This window comes from Bubalus kerabau, chromosome 15, assembly GCF_029407905.1.
Source record: "Bubalus kerabau isolate K-KA32 ecotype Philippines breed swamp buffalo chromosome 15, PCC_UOA_SB_1v2, whole genome shotgun sequence".
In the NCBI taxonomy this organism is placed as follows: Eukaryota; Metazoa; Chordata; class Mammalia; order Artiodactyla; family Bovidae; genus Bubalus; species Bubalus kerabau.
The window spans coordinates 57,292,661-57,314,775 of NC_073638.1; the positions used below are offsets into that span (position 1 = coordinate 57,292,661).

General features: G+C 38.2%; 1 protein-coding gene across 1 annotated transcript in view; it reads right to left on the reverse strand.

The window, feature by feature from the left end:
* LOC129627865 (glycerophosphodiester phosphodiesterase domain-containing protein 4-like) overlaps positions 1-21,268 on the reverse strand; it is a 93,331-nt gene extending 72,063 nt beyond the window's left edge. Inside the window, exons 1-9 of the mRNA XM_055547329.1 lie at positions 21,086-21,268; positions 18,803-18,906; positions 10,498-10,591; positions 6,979-7,038; positions 2,687-2,785; positions 2,523-2,616; positions 1,704-1,778; positions 739-884; positions 260-342 (exon numbers count right to left, since the gene is read on the reverse strand). Of these exons, the coding sequence (XP_055403304.1) occupies positions 260-342; positions 739-884; positions 1,704-1,778; positions 2,523-2,616; positions 2,687-2,785; positions 6,979-7,038; positions 10,498-10,591; positions 18,803-18,906; positions 21,086-21,268 (938 nt within the window). The remainder of the gene's footprint in view (positions 1-259; positions 343-738; positions 885-1,703; positions 1,779-2,522; positions 2,617-2,686; positions 2,786-6,978; positions 7,039-10,497; positions 10,592-18,802; positions 18,907-21,085) is intronic.
* Between the last annotated feature and the right edge of the window lie 847 nt (positions 21,269-22,115).

Genomic DNA, 22,115 nt, shown 5'->3' on the forward strand with positions numbered 1-22,115 from the left:
GCATGTTTGTAGTGGGTACAAATTTGAGCTATGTGTGGAGACTCTACAGAGTGATCTATGAGCCTGTGATGAGAATGTAGGGGTTGCAGATATGTGGCTTGTAAAGGAGAAGTGGTTCATGTATGTGTGTCATGTGCAGATCTCCCATGTGAACATGGGAGAAACTCCCAGGGGCTTGCCCTCTCTACAGCCTGGGCCAGGCTGGAGTCATCCATGGCACTGGTCTCTTCTCCTCCCACCCTGGACCCTTCTTTCCTACCTTATTTGCACATCACTCTCCAGTCCATGGGCCCCTTGTTCAACAGCTTTCTCAAAGGACATTATGGTATTCTCAGGTCCCAGCTGTGTAAGAAAAGGACATCAGGCCTTTAATCTCACAGTCTTTACTGCCAACATCCCTTGTAGGGTAGGGAGGGGACCCAGTAATGAAAAGACTTTAGGAAGCAGAGTTTGACTCCCTTGGCTCTTTTTTCAAAGAATCTGCCTATATTCTACTCTACTGAACCTGATTTGGGGACTTGGTTCATCTGAGGCAATGTCACTGGGTACAATAAAGAAAAAAAAGACTGAGAATTAGGTGACCTGGGTTCAAGTCCAACCTTTACATTTGACTCCTTATTCCTGTCATCTCAAGCCAAACTCTTTACTTCTCCAGGGGCTCCTGGATCTGATGTGCCATTGTCTCACCTACACCCATGCACATCTGTACTCACCCACATCCATCATGCTCAGACCTACCATGGGTGCACCTCTATGACCAAAGAAGTCCGGCTTGGGTGCTAATTTATCCTTCTCCTGAACACAGGGAGAATAAGTCCCAAATGGCACCACATAGAGACATAAAAGGATAAGGAGGAAGGGCAATCCAACAACCACTTGCAGAACTGAAAAAGTTGGAAGGAGAAAGTGACAAAAAAGAAAAGAGGAGTGCAGAACCATCCCAAGCAAATAACTATCCCCAAAACAACAGTCAGTAAATGCCTAGTGCATGGGTTCATTGAATCTGTGGACTCATTGATTTACTCTCAGTTTCTGTCATATCCCCATATTCTTTCAGTGAGTTGAAAGTAAAGAACGAGTCAAATAAAAAGTGTTGTTAAGTCAAAATTATTGCAAATGCAAATTTACAAGGGAATGAGTTGTACAGGAGGTAGAAGGAGAGGGAATGTTAAGGAATAACTTCTCAGAAGGAGGAGTAGCTTGGTTGGTTCTGAGAAAGTCCTCAAGCCCTTAAGGATCAGCCTAAAATGCCCCTGTACTGAAGGCAGTGAGGGATAGTAGAAGGGATACTAGTTTAAAGAAATCCAAGTTCAAAGCAAGACTACTATTTTCTAATTTTGTGCCTTAGACATGTTGTTTAACCTCTTCGGATCTTCACTTTTCTCATTCCGAAAAATGGAACTATTTTGCTACTAATATCTCATGTAATTAATATGACAGGGTTGATTCATCACAGTTCTCAGTAAATAGTAGACACTTCTCTCTTTCTCCTCATTCATCTCTTAAATACACACACAGACACTGACACAGACACAGACACACACACACACACACACACACACACACACAGCCTGACCATAACACCTGTTATTACTGGCCACTCCCCAACACATACTATTTTAGACCTTGGAGGATTTTACCCATTTGTACATTTAAAAATTACCACCTATGTTGCTTTCAAATCTAGATCTGCCAGCTCTAACCTCTCAACTTTGTGAGCATAGTACACCACTTGTTTCTTCTTCTTTCACTAGTATTCTGGTATCTTCTCATTCTAGCTAAAATTCAGGAAATGAAAAACAAAAGAGTCATTATTGTCCCCTGTAAGTTCTTGCCCCCAGAAACATTTCCTAAAATCCACTGGTCACATACACATACACACATGTACACTCAATGACAACACTACGAATCAAGTTTTTCTCTTTCCTGCATCCTTGCACAAGTCAGGAAGCAGGCACCCCCTGTTTAACCAGCAGTAAAAAAAGGACATAGAAGAAGGTCCTCCTGGTCTCTCAGTTAGGGTGCTGAGAGAGAATTCCATTCTCAAAATAGTTTCATATACAGCTCTTGACTCTTGTTTGTTTCCATGATATTTCACTGGGGACTATTTTGAAGTACTAAGATGTGTTCAGGGGATATCTGCACTTGGTTCTAGAGTTGAAAATAGTAATATTTGAATATAAACTAAAAGAACTCTGACTTGTACCATCACTGGTCAAATAAAACTAAAATTCCCTCTACCCTCCCCACAACTACTTCAATCTATTCCCAGTCAATGTGTAACAACAGAGAGAAAATTCTTATTTTTCTAGAAGGAGAATCCCTTTTTAGAAGAGGGCCTGTATGATCAGAGAAATGTTATGACAGGCCATGTAGTAGGAGAAGCATGTCTGAGTAACAAGCTAAATGAATTTCAAAAAGCTACAGCACTGGCTGTCTACCAACCTCGTTTGGCTGAGTAAAGTACACTAGCTAAAGTCAGAGCTGGAAGAATCAGGGAAAGTTCCACCCTTAGGACATACCTTCTCCTTCCAAATGGATCAAGTAGAAGGCCACAGGCCAGGAAAGCAAAACCATCGCAGATATGCTGCTCAGGTGTATGTAGGGAGCAAAAACCTGAGAGAAAGCCAAAAGTCAGGCTGAACACATCTGGACAGACAGGGCTACAACTAAGGATGGTGCTTACCTGCAGTGACAGCCCAACGGTGAGCCATCTCTCTCTCCAAAAAGTTAATAAAATCCACATCAAAAATGAGCAAAGCAGAATCACTATCAGAACCATGATCTAGGGAAATAAAAAGAATATCTTGACTTCTTTGGGGCTTCCCTGATAGCTCAGTTGTTAAATAATCTGCCTGCAATGAAGGAGACCCCGGTTCGATTCCTGGGTTGGGAAGATCTGCTGGAGGAGGGATAGGCTATCCATTTTTCTTGGGCTTCCCTTGTGGCTCAGCTGGTAATGATCCCTGGGTTTGGAAGATCCTCTGGAGAAGGGAAAAGGCTACCCATTCCAGTATTCAGGCCTGGAGAATTCCATGGACTGTATAGTCCATGGGGTCACAAAGAGTTGGACACAACTGAGCAACTTTCACTTTGACTTCTAGACACTAAGCTCGGATCAGAACTGTCTTTGGGAAATGTGCATGAGTGTGTGATAAGTCACTTGTATCCCATACTGGAGTGGATTGCCATGCATGTACTCACAGTTTCAGAGACCTTATTTCCTCATCTTTTTTAATCTAACCATTCTTTAATAGTCCATGGATCAAATAATCTACCTTCTTTGCTGTGAAGTCTTTTTTGTGCACCATGGTTAGAAAAAAAAAAACAAAAAAACCTACACAGCTATGTGGTCTGATTCCTTTACTGATTTATTATCTCCATGTCAGCTTGGCCCTCAACATTGCTTAGCATGTCTCATTCAGTTTCAACAGTAGCCATTACAAATATTCACTTTTTAAAAATACGACTCAATACAATCTCAGGTAAACAATATTTTGTTCAATGTATTCTTTCCCCAAATAGACTATAAGCGTCATGAAATCAGGGATAATGTTCATGATTATATATTTATTGTCTTTTGAATGTCTGACATATAATAAACTTTCTATAAATATTTGGTGAACAGATGAAAAAAACCTGCTGGCCAGAAAACTATATTTAGTCATAGGAAATGAACATTGAGACCAAGAATACATAACTTTAACTGCTTCCCTTCAAATAGATAGTTTTCTATATGTATGTAGTCCTCTAGATAGTGCTTGGCTTCCACTCCTCCATAATTCTTTATCTATGAAAGTAACTGAATCTGTAATTAAACCTTATAAAAGAAACTCCAGGCCTTGCTGCCCACAGGGTTAATTTTTCAAATATTTAAGGAAGAAATATTTCAACTTTAAAAAACTCTTCCAAAGAATAAAGAGGGAATTTTCTCTAACTTGTTTCTTGAAGCCAAAAAAAAAAAAAAAAAAAAAAACCACTGATATTCACACTCAACAAGGACATTATAGGAAACAAAAATGACAGTCCAAACTCTTCTATACATGGATCGATGCAGATATTAAAATCTTAAATAACTTATTAGCAAACCAAATGCATCACAATACAAACTTTAATAGACAAATGAGACTCACCTGAATCGCATGTAATTCTGTGATTTTATTCAACACCAAGCTTTACTAATGATTTAAGGCAATTATAAGGTACAGATAAAACAGTTTCCCTTGGAGATCTGTCAAAAGTAGCTATTCATAAAAAGGTCTTTCCTATAATATGATATATTCTGGTCTGGGACTCAAACTGTGAGGTGTGTTTTGAGTAAAGTATGTGGAAACATTTCTTCACAGAAGGAATCTTTTGGTTTATGGCGCATCATTTTTTAAAAAAATATATTTTGTTAACTATACAACTTCAGCCAGCCATGCCTCCCACCTTACAAATCTATAAATTCCAGGTAAGTTTATTTATTGTAAGCAACCTAGATATACCAATTTAGATCCTCCTAGAAATTTCCATAGATAAGGACTCTCCATTATCTTTTGGCTAATAAATATCTTTAGTATGTTTATTAGGAGGTTGGGTTATTAGTTATATATAGATTTTTTTAAATAAAGAGTTTTAATTGAGGTCATTCATTATTTTCTGAGAACATTTAAGTAGAAGGGAATGCACTATAGGCCTGATTGCTAACCCTTTCCTTCCAGGTTTACTCTTTTCACACTGAAATTCCAAGCCCTAAAGAAACTCCCTTGCCAAGGAGACTTAAAGGCCAAGGGTTTAAAGGTCCACAGAAATTAGTCATCTTCCAAGGGTATTCCAGCTCCTCTAATAACCAGCTCCACTACTTCTCATTGGCTATGCATTTGTAACTGGAATTAGATCACAGAATACCTGAAGAGATGATGGCTTTGTTAAATATATATCCTGTATATATCCTGTATATAGGTATCCTTTGTTAAATATATATATATATATCCTGTAGAATATGTGTCAGAATTGATTCTGAGGATGCTTGCCAAGGAAAAAACAATGTAATATTAAGGATGCTAGACAAGGAGAAAATAAAGTAATATTAAACCAGGCTGAATTTATTGATACATGTGCACTTACCAGAGATTCTAAAGTCAATGTATCAGCATCCAGGTATTATGCATCTCAGAGTGGTTCTGTTTGTGTATCTGAAACCTTGGCTCAATAGTTCAGTTCAGTTCAGTCACTCAGTTGTGTCCAACTCTTTGTGACCCAATGAACTGCAGCACACCAGGCCTCCCTGTCCATCACCAACTTCCAGAGTTTACCCAAACTCATGTCCATTGAGTCGGTGATGCCATTCAACCATCTCATCCCCTGTCGTCCCCTTCTCCTTCTGCCCTCAATCCTTCCCAGCATCAGGGTCTTTTCAAATGAGTCAGCTTTTCACATCAGGTGGCCAGAGTATTGGAATTTCAGCTCAATAGTAGCCCATGCTTTATAAAATTGGGACACCAGCAATTTCTTAGTATAATATGGAAGAAAGAATCCAATGATTTATTGAGAAAAGGTTACTGGAATGCTGTTAATATCACCTATGATGAGCTAAGCCACTCTATATCATGCTCTATGGGAGGTCTCAGAGGACACTGAAAAGCTCATTGGTGAGGAAAGTGTCAGCATCCTTGAAAAGCACTGTAGTGGCCATCCTTTATGCCTGGATAAAGGATAAAGGTGAGAAGTGCTGCCATTGAAATTTTGGCTCCCTGAGTTCAAAGGCAATGATGAGATTCTGCTAGGAAGAGGCCAAGTAGCAGCACTCACTGCCAGAGGCAACGTAAGCATGGTTTCTGTAATAGATACAAGCCTGGAATAGTAATTAGAATGGTTTAACCCATAGGTTCTCTTGGTAGTGACTCCTGGTGTCCCAACTCCAAAACCCACAGGATCTCAGTAAGGCCTATTGTGTTCACTCTTCAATTTCCTGTTTCTCTGTATGATCTTGTGATTTCAATTTCCATTCATTCTAACTTTTAAATTTGTATTTTCAGTTCATCCTTTCCTTTTGAGTAAAAGGAAATTTAAGGAGACCACTCAGAGTTTGACATGTTCCTGGATTTGAGGAAATATAAGGAATGGTATCAAAGCCATACCTGAGAGCCTATAAATAGCAAGGGGCTGTGCTAGAGATGCTCAAGCCCATGGCAGAACAAAATGAGGGAGGCAGTGTTGGAAATGAGCTGCATGTCTTCAGATGTTGGGTCAGTGATACCTGCTTCCTCAGACCAGATATGGATCTTTTGTTACTGCTAGTAAAATTTTATTTTTAAATATATTTATTAAAAAATTTTAGAATATAGTTGCTTTACAATGTTGTGTTAGTTTCTATTGTACAGCAAAGGGAATCAGCTGTATGTATACACATATCCCCACTTTTTTGGATTTCCTTCCCATTTAGGTTACAACAGGGTCTGACTCTTTGTGACCCCATGGACTGTAGTCTGCCAGGCTCTTCTGTCCATGGGGATTCTTCAGTCAAGAATACTGGAGTGGGTTTCCATGCCCTCCTCCAGGGGCTCTTCTTGACCTAGAAATTGAAACTGCATCTCCTGTGTCTCCTGCATTGCAGAATTCTTTTCCGCTGAGCCATCAGGAAAGCTCGGTCTACTACAATAAACTAAAATTCTTAATGACTGAAATAAGAAAGTTCTGTGACTATAAAGGACTGGGAAAATAATGGAGTTTGCCCAGGATTTTATGGGAATGGGAAGAACAGAATCACGGAATGAGTTTAACATGGAGTAGTGAGAAAAAATAAAGTTTGGGTTCAGCTTGGTCAGTAAGCCAGTTCCACCTGTTAGACACTGAATGATTTCAGTTGAAACAGTGTAAGCAGGTCTCTTGTTTCTAAGGGAGACAAAGAAAGGGAAGCTCTGTATTTAACACTTAGTGCCAAGAGGCACATTCAGTCCTTGCCTCAGGTCTCCTATGAAGATTCAGATGTCCTACCTTATGATACCAGTGCAGGTATAGTTCATTTTTTTCCCAACACAGCAAAAATCCAAGTACCTGAAAAAAAACAAAGAAAGAGAAAAAAAACCAAGATGCTATGCAAAACTGAACTCAAAATTCCTTTCACAGTCTGGCATTACATTCACTCTTTGCTACACCTTCCCTTTTCATCATCCAAGAGTTTGCCATGCTGTTCCTCTGCCTAAAAGCTCTCCCTTCCCATGCATGGACCCAACAAACACAGTTCACGTGTTGCTTCCTAGCTGTAACTTTCACCAGCAATCCAGAGAGAATTTATTATCTTCTCTGGGATTTTATAACAATCAATACACTTATATCCTTCCTGAGTTTCTACCAATTTTCTTTTCCGTGTGATGGAGCTTATTCCTGGTGTTAGGTAGAGACACTAGTAAGAGAACAGAGGTCATGGGCCAGCCCTTCCAAGGGTCATTTAAAAGTTCTTTTTTGGGACTTTATTGGTGGTTCAGTGGTTAAGAATCTGCCTTGTGATGCAAGGGTTTGATCTCTGGCTGGGGAACTAAGATCTCACATGCAGAGGAGCAACTTAGCCCATACGCCACAACTAGAGAGTCCATACACATCAGTGAAAGACCTTGAACTATGCAACCAAGACCCAAAGACAGACAAATAAACAAATAGTTTTTTTTTTTTTTTTAAAAAGCTCTTTTTTGAGGAACCAGTGCCATTGTTACAACTGTTAAGCACTGCTGTTAACATTGGTATTAGTCAATAAATCTTAATTAGGTTTGAATCTAATTAATTAGGTTTGAATCTAATTAATCCAAACCTTAATTAGGTTTGAATCTAATTAATCCAAACCTTAATTAGGTTTGAATCTATGTAATCACCAAGTCAGTGTGAAGACACAGACTGAAAACTGGAGTCTTCCAATTCTTAGGTTATTAAGGAGAGTCTGAATGCATAAGGCACTCACCTTTTTATCAAAATAATTTTGTGGATATGATTTTATTTGTACTTTGGTGGTGGTTTAGTTGTTAAGTTGTGCACAACTCTTGTGACCCCATGGGCTATAGCCACCAGTATCCTCTATCCACGGGATGTTCCAAGCAAGAATACTGGAGTGGGTTGCCATTTCCTTCTCCAGGGGATGTTTCTAACCCAGGGATCAAATTTGGGTCTCCTGCATTGCAGGCTGATTCTTTACTGACTGAGTCACCAGGCCATTTATTTGTACATTACCAAGCCCTATAAAATATCATTAAATATTATGATAATTCTCATTAGAACCAAGACATTGAGGCTTAGAAGAGTTATGTGACTTGGTCAAGGTTACAAAATAACTTAAAGCAGAAACAGAATCTAGGTCTCCTCTGTTGTTGCCACTGTATCCAAAAACAGGTAGGGTAGAGGAGAAGCCTATTAAAAAACACATGGCTTATTGGACAGTGGAAGTCCATCTTGGCTTTATTTTGATCATGTATGAGAGTAGTACAATTCAATGGCCAGATTCTTGCCCCAAATACATCATTCATCTGCATTTTTCTCATTAAATAGAAAAATTTCTTTTTTTTTCCATAGCAAACATCTCAGAATAATATATCCTTTTTTTAAAATTTTATTTTATTTTTAAACTTTACATAATTGCATTGGTTTTGCCAAATATCGAAATGAATCTGCCACAGGTATACATGTGTTCCCCATCCTGAACCCTCCTCCCTCCTCCCTCCCCATTCCATCCCTCTGGGTCGTCCCAGTGCACCAGCCCCAAGCATCCAGCATCGTGCATCGAACCTGGACTGGCAACTCGTTTCATACATGATATTTTACATGTTTCAATGCCATTCTCCCAAATCTTCCCACCCTCTCCCTCTCCCACAGAGTCCATAAGACTGTTCTATACATCAGTGTCTCTTTTGCTGTCTCATACACAGGGTTATTGTTACCATCTTTCTAAATTCCATATATATGCGTTAGTATACTGTATTAGTGTTTTTCTTTCTGGCTTACTTCACTCTGTATAATAGGCTCCAGTTTCATCCACCTCATTAGAACTGATTCAAATGTATTCTTTTTAATGGCTGAGTAATACTCCATTGTGTATATGTACCATAGCTTTTAAATAGAAAAATTTCTAACTAATTTCTATCTACAGACACCCTTCACACAATGACTTTCAAAATGATAATCCTAATTAGAATCTGATTTATACCAAGTATCTTAGTCTACTTTTCAGGCCTTACAAAATCCATCACAAGTCTATTGTTTTAACCATATTCCCCATTTTTATTCACTATCCCCTACATGCTAACAGTACTGATTCTTCTCTCTTATCTAGTCACACTCCATATATCTCTGTCTTACTGACTTTGTCGTGATGTTGCCATGGTCTGGACTTTCTTCTGCACTCCCATAAACAGGTGTCTAAATCCAACATCCTTTCAAGATCCCACTCCTCTGCCACCTCCTCCAAGAAGTTTCACTTAATCCTCTTGACTGAAAGTTACCTCTTCCTTCTCAGAACCCAGGCTGAACTTTATTTAGGCCTTCTAATGACAATTATAATGCTCTGTCTGTGTTGGTTATTTTTGTCTAGGACTTATTTCCCTACTAGATTCTAAACTCATTGAATTAAGGACTATTGTAACTTTATTTCTCATACCTCTGTCTTTGAAGTGCCCTGAATAAAAACAGAAACTGCATGTCTTTGATCTCTGTAACCTCAGTACTTATGGCTCATACAATAATCAATATATTTTGCTGAAAGAAAAGTTAATGCAAATGTCAACTGATTTGGGAGTTGGGTTTTTTAGTATCAGACAAGAAATCAGTGGGGACAAGAAATTATGAAATCAGAGAAAGATATATATGTCCTATGTGTAAGTGGGTACCGAAAAACTCCAGTAACCTAAACGTTAGTCTCCCATAAATGTTCCACTTCTACAGATTCCGCTACTGCTTGCCCTCAGTTTCTCATACTACATGATGCTACTATGTCTGGTGTGAATTTCTCACACTACAGATATTACTATGTCAGGAAACAGGCAGGGTCTCTACTGTGTAAAGATACTTGCTAAAATAAATGTACTTTGCACCTGGACTAGGGGACTAGCACTTGCACAGTATAACAGGTGTAACACACTAGATAATTTGTAAGGCCCAGAAAGACTGATTCTCAGGAGATGCGCTATGAAATGAATAGTTAAATGTGTAAAAGTACTGTCATGTGAAGGTGTGAGCATCTAAAATGACAATACTGAGTGAACCAGAAAATAAGCCATGAAACAGAGGAAGAGAAAAAGGATGTCCTGCCTCCTTTTCAAAGAGTCAAAGAAGAAAGACATACCTTTTAACAGCACAAGCCTTTCCCCCTGCAATCTATCCCTCCTCCCTAATATTCAAGGGGCTGATGTAAACCCAAACTATGCTAAGAGTGATCTGAGGGCTCCCAGCACCAATTGGGAACCATACCACAGATAAGAGCACCTCATGAGGCTGCTCAAGAAGCGGCTGGGAGAAATGGGAAACATTACTCACCACCAGGATTGTTGTGTAGGCAGCCAGGATCCCAATGACACTCAGCAAGACAAGGGACCAAAAGAACCAAATTCTTGCACCTAGGAAAACAACCCTGCAAAAATATGTTTCAATTCCTAAAATACATAAATTAGTAGCATCTGTGTCAAGGATAAGGGATAAGACTGGATTAGATGAGGTATAAGAAAACAGGGGCTGAAAAGAAAAGCAATTTGGGAATAGATACCCTTTGGGGATATTTATTTGAGAAGTTTTAACTTTGTTCTACAGACAATTATGTACTTTAACAGGGTTCTGTGTGAGCTGTATGGCTTTTAAAAGCTATTTAAGATACTATTAGAATTAGAATACTATTTAGAATACTCAAAAACTTTGTACTCAGTAAAAAAAAAATATGGAAATTCTGGAATGTCAAAAGAGGAAAAGTCATCTGTAAGTTCACTGCTTTCACATAGCTAATACTTTCCATTTCGGCAGATTTTTTATCCATATAAATATATGTTTTCTTACCTAACAGCAAGCCACTATATTAATGTCTATAATCTGTGTAAGAGCTCTGGATCCTTTAAAAACATCTCTGGTCTTTTTTGTGTCTAAAGTAGTTTATGAGATAAAACTGCTAATAAATTGATTTCTTAAACAAAGTTATAATTGCGCAAGCCTCTTAGATAGCATCACCCATCAGAGGGGCAGACAGAAGAAACAAGAAGAACTATAATTCTGTAGCCTTTGGAATGGAAACCACAATCACAAAACAACAAGAAAAAATTGAAACAGCAGAGGATTATTTCCCAGGTGAAGAACAAGATAAAACTCCAGAAAAAGAACTAAGTGAAGTGGAGAGAGGCAAGGATTAAAAGAGTTGAGAATACTGACAGTGAAGGTGATCCAGGATATAGAAAAAGAATGGAGGCAAGGATTGAAAAGATGTAAGAACTGTTTAATAAAGACCAAGAACTAAAGAACACACACACATAGATGAACAATAGCTGAAATGAAAAATACACTAGAAAGAATCAATAACAAAATAAGTGAGGCAAAAGAATGGATAAGTGATCTGGAAGACACAGTGGTGGAAATCACTGTTGTGGAACAGAAGAGAAAAGAATGAAAAGAAATGAAGACAGTCTAAGAGACCTCTGAGACAACATTAAATGCATCAACATTCACATGATAGGGGCCCCAGAAGGAGGAGACAGAAAGGACTTGAAAAATTATTTGAAGTGATAATAGTTGAAAACTTCCCTAACATGGGAAAGGAAACAGTCACTAAAGTCCAGGAAATGCAGAAACCCAGGCAGGATAAACCCAAGGATGAGCATGACAAGACACATAGTAATCAAATTCATAAAAATTAAAGACAAAGAAAAAATATCAAAAGCAACAAGGCAAAAGCAACCAATTACATACAAGGGAATCCCCAGAATGTTATTAGTTGACAGCTCAGCAGAAACTCTGCAGGCCAGAAGGGAATGGCACAATAAATTCAAAGTGATGAAAGGGAAGAACCTACAAACAAGAATACTCTACACAGCAAGGCTCTCATTCAGAATCGATGGAGAAATCAAAAGTTTTATAGTCAAGCAAAAGCTAAGAGAATTCAGCACCACTAGACAACCTTATACATATACAGACAACTGTATCAAAACCTCATGGAAACAGCACAACCAAAAACTAATTAGATGTGTGCATGTGTAGACACACACACACACACACACAAAAGGAATCCAAACACAACACTATAAACTTAGTCATCAAACCATAAGAAAATAGAACAAAAGAGGAAGGAAAGAAAAAATACCTAGAAAAACAAATCCAAAACATTTAAGAAAATGGCAGTAGAAGCATACATATCAATAATTAACTTAAATATAAATGTATTAAATACTCCAATCAAAAGACATACACTAGCCGAATGGATACATAAAAGACCCATATACATGCTGTCTATGAGAAACCCACTTCATATCTAGGAACACATTCAGACTGAAAGTGAGGGGATATAAAAAATATTCCATGCAAATGGAAATCAAAAGAAAATTGGAGTAGCAATACTCACATTAGGCAAAATAGACTTTAACATAAAGACTGTTACAATGGACAAAGAAGAACACTACACAGTGATCAAGGGATCAATCCAAGACGAAGCTCTTATAACAACTGTAATTATATATACACCCAATAAAGGAGCACGCCAATATATAAGACAAATATTAATGGCCACAAACAGGCAAATCAATAGTAACACAATAATTGTGGAGGATGTTAACACTCTGGTTATATCAATGGACAGATCATCCAGACAGAAGATCAATAAGCAAACACAAGCCTTATATAACATATTAGACCAGATACACTTAGTTGATATTTATAAAGTGTGTGCTGTTGTATTCAAGTCTTTGTGAGCCCATGGACTGTAATCCACTAGGCTCCTCTGTCCATGGAATTTTCTAGGCAAGAATACTGGAGTGAGTTGCCATTTCCTACTCTAGGGGATCTTCCCACCCAGGGATTGAACCTATGTCTCTTGCTTTGGCAGGCAGATTCTTTACCACTGTGCCACCTGAGAAGCTGATATTTATAAAGCATTCCATCCAGAAGCAGCAGAACACAAATTCTTCTCAAATACACATGGAACATTCTCCATGACTGACCACATGCTGGGCCACAAAGCAAGACTTGGTAAATTTAAGAAAACTGAAATCATATAAAGCATCCTTTCCAAGCACAATTCTATGAGATGAAAAGTAAACTACATGAAAAAAGTATAAAAAACAAAAACACTTAGAGGCTAAACAGTATACTACTAAACAGCCAATGGAGCACTGAAGAAATTAAAGAAGTAAAAAAAAAAAACAAAACCTAGAGACAAATGACAATGAAAACATAATGACCCGGAACCTATGAGATGCAGCAAAATCTATTCTACCAGGAAAGTGTATATCAATACAATCTTACCTCAGGAAGCAAGAAAAATCACAAATAAACAACCTAACCTTGTACAAAAAATAACTAAAGAGCAAGAAAACCTGAAATTAGTAAAAGGAAAGAAATCATAAAGAACAGAATAGAAATAAATGAAATAGAAACAAACAAACAAAAAAACAATAGCAAAGATCAATGAAACTAGAAGCTGGTTCCTTGAAAAGATAAACAAAATTATAAACATTTGGCTAGACTCATCAAGAAAAATGGGAGAGGACTCAAATCATTCACATTAGAAATGAAAAATAAGAGGTTACAACAGACACCACAGGAATACACAGGATCATAAGAGACTACTATAAGCAATTATACATCCCCCAAATGGACAACTTGGAAGAAATGGACAAATTCTTAGAAAGGTACAACCTTCCAAGACTGAAACAGGAAGAGATAGAAAATATGAACAGACCAGTCATACCTACTGACATGGAAAGTGTGATCAAAGGTCTTTCAAGAAAAAAAGTCTAGGACCAAATGGCTTCATGGGAAAATTCCATGAAAGGTTTAGAGAAGAGTTAACATCTATCCTCATGAAACTATTCCAAAGAAATTTCAGAAGCAGGAATACTCCCAAACTTATTCTATGAGGCCACCAACACCCTGGTAAAAAAAACAGACAAAGATATCATGGAAAAGAAAATTATAGGTCAGTAACTGTGATGAATATAGATGCAAAAATCCTCAACAATATTCTAGCAAACTGAAACCAACAACAGATTAAAAGGATCATACATCATTATCAAGTGGCATTTATCCCAGGGATGCAAGGATTCTTCAATATATACAAATCTATCAGTGTGATACACCACATCAACAAGTTAAAGAGTAAAAACCATAAGATCATCTCAATAGATGCAGAAAAGCTTTTGAAAAAAATTCAGTAGCCATATACGATAAAAACTCTCCAGGAAGTGGGCATAGGTGGAATATACCTCAATATAATAAAGGCTATGTATGACAAACCTACAGTTAACATCATATTCAACAATGAAAAGGTGAAAGCATTTCCTCTAAGATCAGGAACAAGACAAGAATGTCCACTCTCACCAATTTTAGTCAACATAATTTTGAAAGTCTTAGCCATGGCATTCAGAGAAGATAAAGAAATAAAATGAATTCAACCTGAAAAAGAAGTAAAACTGTTACTGCATATGACAAGATACTATAAGTAGAATATCCTAAAGATGCTACCACAAAGCTACTAGAGCTCATTAATGAATTTGGTACAGTTTCAGGATTCAAAATTAACTCCATTACATTCCTATACATTAACAACAAAAAATCAGAAAGAGAAATTTAAGAAACAAATCCATTTACCATCACATCAAAAAGAATAAAATATGTAGGAATAAATCTACCTAAGGAGGCAAAAGACCTGAACTCTGAAAACCATAAGTCACTGATGAACGAAATTGAAGATGGAAAGATGTACCATGTTCTTGGATGGGTAGAATCAATATTGTCAAAATGAGTATACCATCCAAGGCAATCTATAGATTCAATACAGTCCATATGAAAACACGAATGCCATTTTTCACAGAACTAGAACAAACAAAAAAAACATTAAAACATGTATGGAAACACAAAAGACCCTGAGTAACCAAACCAAACATTGGAAATAAAAATGGAGCTGGAGGAATCAGGCTCCCTGACTTCATGCTGTATCACAAAGTTACAGTAATCAAAATAGTACTGGCACAAAGTATGGTACTGTCACATAGACAGAAATATAGATCAATAGGACAGGATGGAAAAAACAGAAGTAAACTCAAATGTGGTAAGTCATGTCTGACTCTTTTTGTGACCCTATAGACTGTAGCCAGCCAGGTTCCTCTGTCCATGGGATCCTCCAGGCAAGAATACTGGATTGGGTTGCTGTGTCCTCCTCCACAGGATCTTCCCAATCCAGGGACTGAACCTACGTCTCTTAGGTCTCCTGCATTGACGGACAAGTTCTTTATCACTAGTATCACCTGGGAAACCCAAAACTCTGAACACCTATGATCAACTGATGTATGAAGAAATAGGCAAGAATACACAAAGCAGAAAATACAGTCTCCTCGATAAATGGTTCTGGGAAAACTGGACAGCTACTTTTAAAAGGATTAAATTAGAACATTCTTTAACATCATACACAAAAATAAAATAACAATGGGTTAAAACTCTAAATGTAAGAATAGTGAAAGTGAAAGTGAAGTCACTCAGTTGTGTCTGACTCTTTGTGACCCCATGGACTGTAGCCCACCAGGCTCCTCAGTCCATGGAATTTTCCAGGCAAGAGTACTGGAGTGGGTTGCCATTTCCTTCTCCAGGGGATCTTCCCAGCCCAGGGATTGAACCCAGGTCTCCCACACTGCAGGCAGACGCTTTACCGTCTGAGCCACCAGGGAAGCCCCAAACATAAGAATAGATATTATAAAATTATTAGAGGAAAACATAGGAAGAGCACTCTTTCACGTAAATTGCAGCAATACCTTTTTGATACATCTCCTAGAGTAACGGGAAAAAATAAATAAATGGGACCTACTTAAACTCAAAAGCATCTGCATAACAAAGGAAACTATTAACAAAACGAAAAGACAACACACGGAAAGGGAGAAAATATTTGTAAATTATGTGACTGACAAGGGATTAATCTCCAAAATATACAAACAACTCATGCATCTCAACTGCAAACAAGCAATGGAATATAAAAAATTGGGCAGAAAACCTAAATAGACATTTCTCCAAAGAAAACACAGAGATGGCCAAGAAACACATGAAAAGATGTTCAACACTGCTATTTATTAGAGAAATTAAAGTTAAAATTACAATGAGGTATCACCTCATGCCAATCAGAATGGCCCTTATAAAAAAGTCTACTATTTACAATAGCCAAGACAAGAAAACAACCTTAGTGTCCACTGATGACTTAATAAAAATGTGGTATATACATACAGGAGAGTATCATTCAACTATATAAAAAATGAAAAATGCCATTTATGACAACAAGGATGGACCCTGACAGCATTATGCTAAGTAAAATCAGTCAGAGAAAGAGATAAATACCATATGACTTCATTTATACATGAAAAATGAAAACCAACCAACCAAACTCATAGACACAGAGAACAGATTGGTGATTACCAGAGAGGGGTGAGAGGTGGACAAATGGATAAAAAGGTATAAACTTCTAGTTATAGAATAAACATGTCCTGGGGATGAAATGCATACAACATGGTGATTATAGTTAATAATACTGTATTGTATATTTGGAAGTTGTTAAGAGAATATTTCTTAAAAATTCTCATCACACACACAAATTGAAACTATGTGTGATGTAGAATTTTAACCAGACTTACTGCAGTGATCATTCCATAATATATAGAAATAGCAAATCATTATGCTATAATATATACCTAAAAGAAATGTAATATTGTGTTTCAACTACATCTCAATATAAAGTTCTCTAAAACTAGGTAAAATTTTATAAAGAAGTGAAACATTTCTTATTTCCAATATTGTGGAGAACTTTAGAATTGATCCATAAATAAAGAATGCATATAAATGAGAAAACTAAATCCCACAAGATAAAGGAAGAAAACCAAAAAGAAAATAAATTACTAAAGAAATCAGTTTCAATACCTGGTAAATAATTAAATTAAATAAAAATAAATTTCATCTATAAATTAAAAAAATGAATCAAAATTAGAATAGTCAATGCTGTCAATGGAAGATGAAAATAGAAAGCCAAAACCTTTATTGTGAATGGAAACTACTACCTTTTGAGAAATACTTTAGTAACAGGAATAATGAATTTTACTAGTGTTTTATTCTTCTTGACTGAATAATGCCACTTGTGGGAATCTCCTGTAAGACTCTAAGTCAGAATACAAAGATTTCTCTACACTCATATTCTATAAAAACTAATAATGCTTAACAATAAAAAATAAGTAAGTGCACTACCTCCTTACCAGTTGGCTCAGTGGGTAAAGAATCTGCCTGCAATGCAGGAGATGCAAGAGACATGGGTTGGGAAGTTCCCCTGGAGAATTTCTTCCTCCAGGGGTCTTCAGTATTCTTGCCTGGAGAATCCCATGGACAGAGGCGCCTGGTGGGCCACAGTCCGTGGGGTCGCCTAGAGTTGGACACAACTGAAGCGACTGAGTGCGGAAGAGCACTACAGTACCTTCACGTCAGGAAAGACTCTAAAACCATTTAAAGTGATTTTCATTGAGTTTTAATAATTTGTCAAAATGTGTACAACTATTTTAAATGGTGGAAAAAAATAAAAATTACATATATGGTACAAGCATAATAATATAAAAAGAAGCATAGGAAAAAAGACTGAGAAGTACACCAAGTGATTGCCACTGAAGAATAAGATAATATTTTCTACTTTTCTGCATTTCTTAATATTTAAAACAACATATTTTACTTATATAAAGAAAAAAGTAAACTGTATTGCATTTTTAAAGCATCATACTAAAAGATACCACTTTTGCCCTCAAATACCAAGTAATGGTACAATATATCAGTCAGGCCAGAGAAATTGGAAGAGCTAGGAATAGTTCAGAGCAGGAATCTGGCTCGAAAAGATGATGAGATGGGACACTGTTTCTGTCTCCAGAGTCTTAGAAAGCCCAGTAAGGAAAGAAGGAAGAAACAGAGGCTGGAGGTGAGGCAGAGACATCAGGGTTCATGGACAGAGATCATGAAGACCAACCAGTGTAGGTATCAGTAACCCAGACAGAGAAGCTGAAGAACAAGGTATCAGGGAGTCATCTGAATAGAAGGACTGGGGGCACGGGAAGCACAGAGAAAGCGTCTCGCTGAGCAGATTTGGTCTAAGTGTGAGAGGGAGCACAGGTGGAAGGGAAGTATAGTAGCTGAGGGTGCTGAGTAACCATACCCCTTCCCAGAGTTGTGCCTCCCATCCACTAGCTGTAGAACACCCAATTTTTTCCCACTCTCCCTCTTATGTCACCAGATCTTTTCACCCTGAAGTAGCATCCATGTGGCTATTAGACCAAAGAACCCTTGCTGCTGCTAAGCTGCTTCAGTCGTGTCCGACTCTGCGCGACCCCATAGACGGCAGCCCACCAGGCTCTGCCATCCCTGGGATTTTCCAGGCAAGAACACTGGAGTGGGTTGCCATTTCCTTCTCCAATGCATGAAAGTGAAAAGTGAAAGTGAAGTCGCTCAGTCATGTACGACTCTTTGCGACCCCATGGACTCCAGTCTACCAGGTTCCTCCATCCATGGGATTTTCCAGGCAAGAGTACTGGAGTAAGTTGCCATTGCCTTACTCAAATGAAAAATTAAAAAAAGCGAAACTCACCAGTCAAAGCCATTGTATTCATTTGAAGTCTCCACCCATGCAAACAGCAAAATTGAAGACAAGAGAAATGACATAATCAGCCATGGGTAAAATATTCGCTCTCTCTGGGAAGAGAAAGAAGGAAGTCTCATTTAGCTCCATTTAGCCACTGTATCTCAGCAACATCTGCTTATACTCCCCAGAGGTCTACATAGTTACACTGCAGCATTACACTCCCCAGGCTGGAGAGAACACTGTATTCTTTTACCCCTATGGAATTTTGTAAAAGCCTATTTATAACATTACCCTGAACTGGAATCATTTTCGTATAGATTTGTATCTGATGTTATCTGTTTCTTTTTTGAGTAAAAGGAACTTCTGTTACCCTTCTATATATTGCCAGTGTCTATCACAATGTCTCAACAACCATCTGTTGAATTTATCCACCTCTTCAAGTATCAAATGTTTGTTCATTAGTTGAGTAACACATTCATTCACAAATTCACTTAGTCATTTATCTACCCACATTTTTGGGAAGGGAGGAATTTAGGGAATAAACAAGCTCCTTTTTTTTTTTTCCCCCAGTATCCATTTTATATGAATACAATGTTAGGGATTTCACAAATGATTTTCATTTGTTTTATTACTCAATATAGTCATATAAGTTAGGTATTGTTAACCTCATTTTGCAGAAGAAAGAACTAAAGCTCAGAGAGGTAAGGTCACATAGCTAAGCGGTGGCAGAGGCACTGTCCAGATATGTGAGCCCAAAGTCAAGATGGAGAGTATTTTTATGGAGAAGGTGAACAAACTGATTCTTGAAGACAATGCCATGAACTGAAACCGTATCAAATTCAGCCAAGCCAGAGTTGTCAAGCCCTGGGAACATTACTGTACCATATGAAAGAGAAATTTTGCCTCCTTGGGATACTGCATCCAAACTATTAAAAATGTATAGAATCTCTGCCTTATATAAATTATGTGGCTATTGTGAAGACTAAGGATAAGAAATAAAATGGGAAACATAGAAAGAATACCCCAAAAAGGTGAGAGACACTACAAGCATTAAGGCACTTAACCACTGCTTCCAGCATGTAGGAAGATGAAGAGAGCAGGTTTTGATTCAGGTTTATATGCACTCTCTACATAAAACATGTGTGACCTTTTAAAAACATGTATCAGATAAAGTCACTCCCCTGCTTACAACTCTCCCAGAACTTCCTACTATATCAGAATAATCATTCAAACTGCCTGCCATGGCCCAAAGGTCCTACATGATTAAGCCTTGCCCACTCCTGACCTCATCCCACTCTATAAACTAATGTCATTACTGAACTCGTCATGATGTTTTTTTTTTGTTTTGTTTCTAAAACATGACCAAATCTGTTCCCAGTTCAAGAGCTTTGCATTTTCTGGTTCCTCGGCCTGAAATATTTTTGCCCCCAGACATATACATGGGTGGTCCCAACGTCTTCACTTGAGACTGCTCATGTGACATTGTTTCAAAGTAGTCTTCTCTAACCATGTTTCCATCTACCTAACACATTTTCCTATGCATTGTCTTCAAAGCTCTTATCTCCAGCTGAAACCACCTTTCTGCTTTACTGTTTACTACCTAACTCATCCCTGTGACATGCAGGAGAGCCAGAGGCCTTCGTGGTCTTATTCACTATGGCACACATTCAATAAATGATGAATAAATCCATTTCCTTATTTTGATTTTCACTGTTGCCACTCATTTGAAAATGTTAAAGGCCTCCACACTGTTCCAGGATAAAGTTCGGTTTAGTTTGACATAAAGTTACTACACAATCTGGTTAAAATATTCTCCAACCAGATCACTTACCATTTATCACCTAATATGTGTAAATTCAACAATGGAAGTTCATTTTTCACTGAACACACTACTGTTCTCCTTGGTGTCTTAAAATCTTTAGGGACTCTTAACTCCCTACATGGCAGAAATAAAATTCTTAAAACCACAGTCTGTCCCGCCTCTGTCTCTAGCTTCATTTCCCGTCACTTCTCCATCCACATCTTCTGCTCTACCTAAAATATACTTTATTCTAAGTGCTTTGACTCCTCCTCTGATACCACTTCTTTTCCCATCTTCTTTTCTTTACCTATCCAATTCTGATCACCTTTCACCTTATAAATAGCTATTTTTGACCCATTACACATGATGCATGGCTGTCTGCATAGGCAGACGGACACAGACACACACACAATTATAGCACTTCTTTCAAGGCCCACATTCCCCATATCTAAGAAAATATGGCCCATCTCCTTCCCATAGCTCTGTACCAAAGAACAGCAGCAGAGTGGACGTCTGGGTTTTTTCTTCTGTTGGGCTTCCCACTTGCAGCTGTAGCAGCCATTAAGGAAAGTCATATAGCATTCATAGTTGAAGTGGCGTTTAACCCATGAATTATTTTCTCTTCTTCCTGTCTCCTCATTCCCAGCCTCAGTCCTGTTAATGTCATCCATGGTTCACCCTTTTGCTGGAATGGTAAATAAAATAGTCAGGATCCAGAAGCTCCCTCAAATGTCTCCTACCCCACAATTCTACAGAAAAGTCTCCCACATTGCAGGCAGATTCTTTAACAGCTGAGCCACAAGGGAAGCCCAAGAATACGGGAGTGGTGCGAGTTGGACTGGGAAGAAAGCTGAGCGCCGAAGAATTGATGCTTTTGAACTGTGGTGTTGGAGAAGACTCTTGAGAGTCCCTTGGACTGCAAGGAGATCCAACCAGTCCATTCTGAAGGAGATCAGCCCTGGGATTTCTTTGGAAGGAATGATGCTGAAGCTGAAACTCCAGTACTTTGGCCACCTCATGCGAAGACTTGACTCATTGGAAAAGACTCTGATGCTGGAAGGGATTGGGGGCAGGAGGAGAAGGGGACGACAGAGGATGAGATGGCTGGATGGCATCACTGACTCAATGGACGTGAGTCTCAGTGAACTCCGGGAGTTGGTGATGGACAGGGAGGCCTGGCATGCTGCGATTCATGGGGTCGTGAAGAGTCGGACACAACTGAGCGACTGAACTGAAGTGTGCTATTGGTAAACAAAAGTTTATAGGTCATCAGAAATGTTAAGAACAAATCCTAAGAATATATTCTGACACTTGCCTTTCTCAGGGCCTCCTTTACATCTCTGTTCCTCAGACTGTCGATGAGGGGGTTCAACATGGGGATCACCACTGTGTAGAACAGAGACAGCACTTTGTTCTGCTCAGTTGAGTAGCTGGATTTGGGCATCACATAAATGAAGGTAATGGTTCCATAGAAGAGAGCGACTGAACTGAACTGAACTGAACTGAGCCTATCCCTTC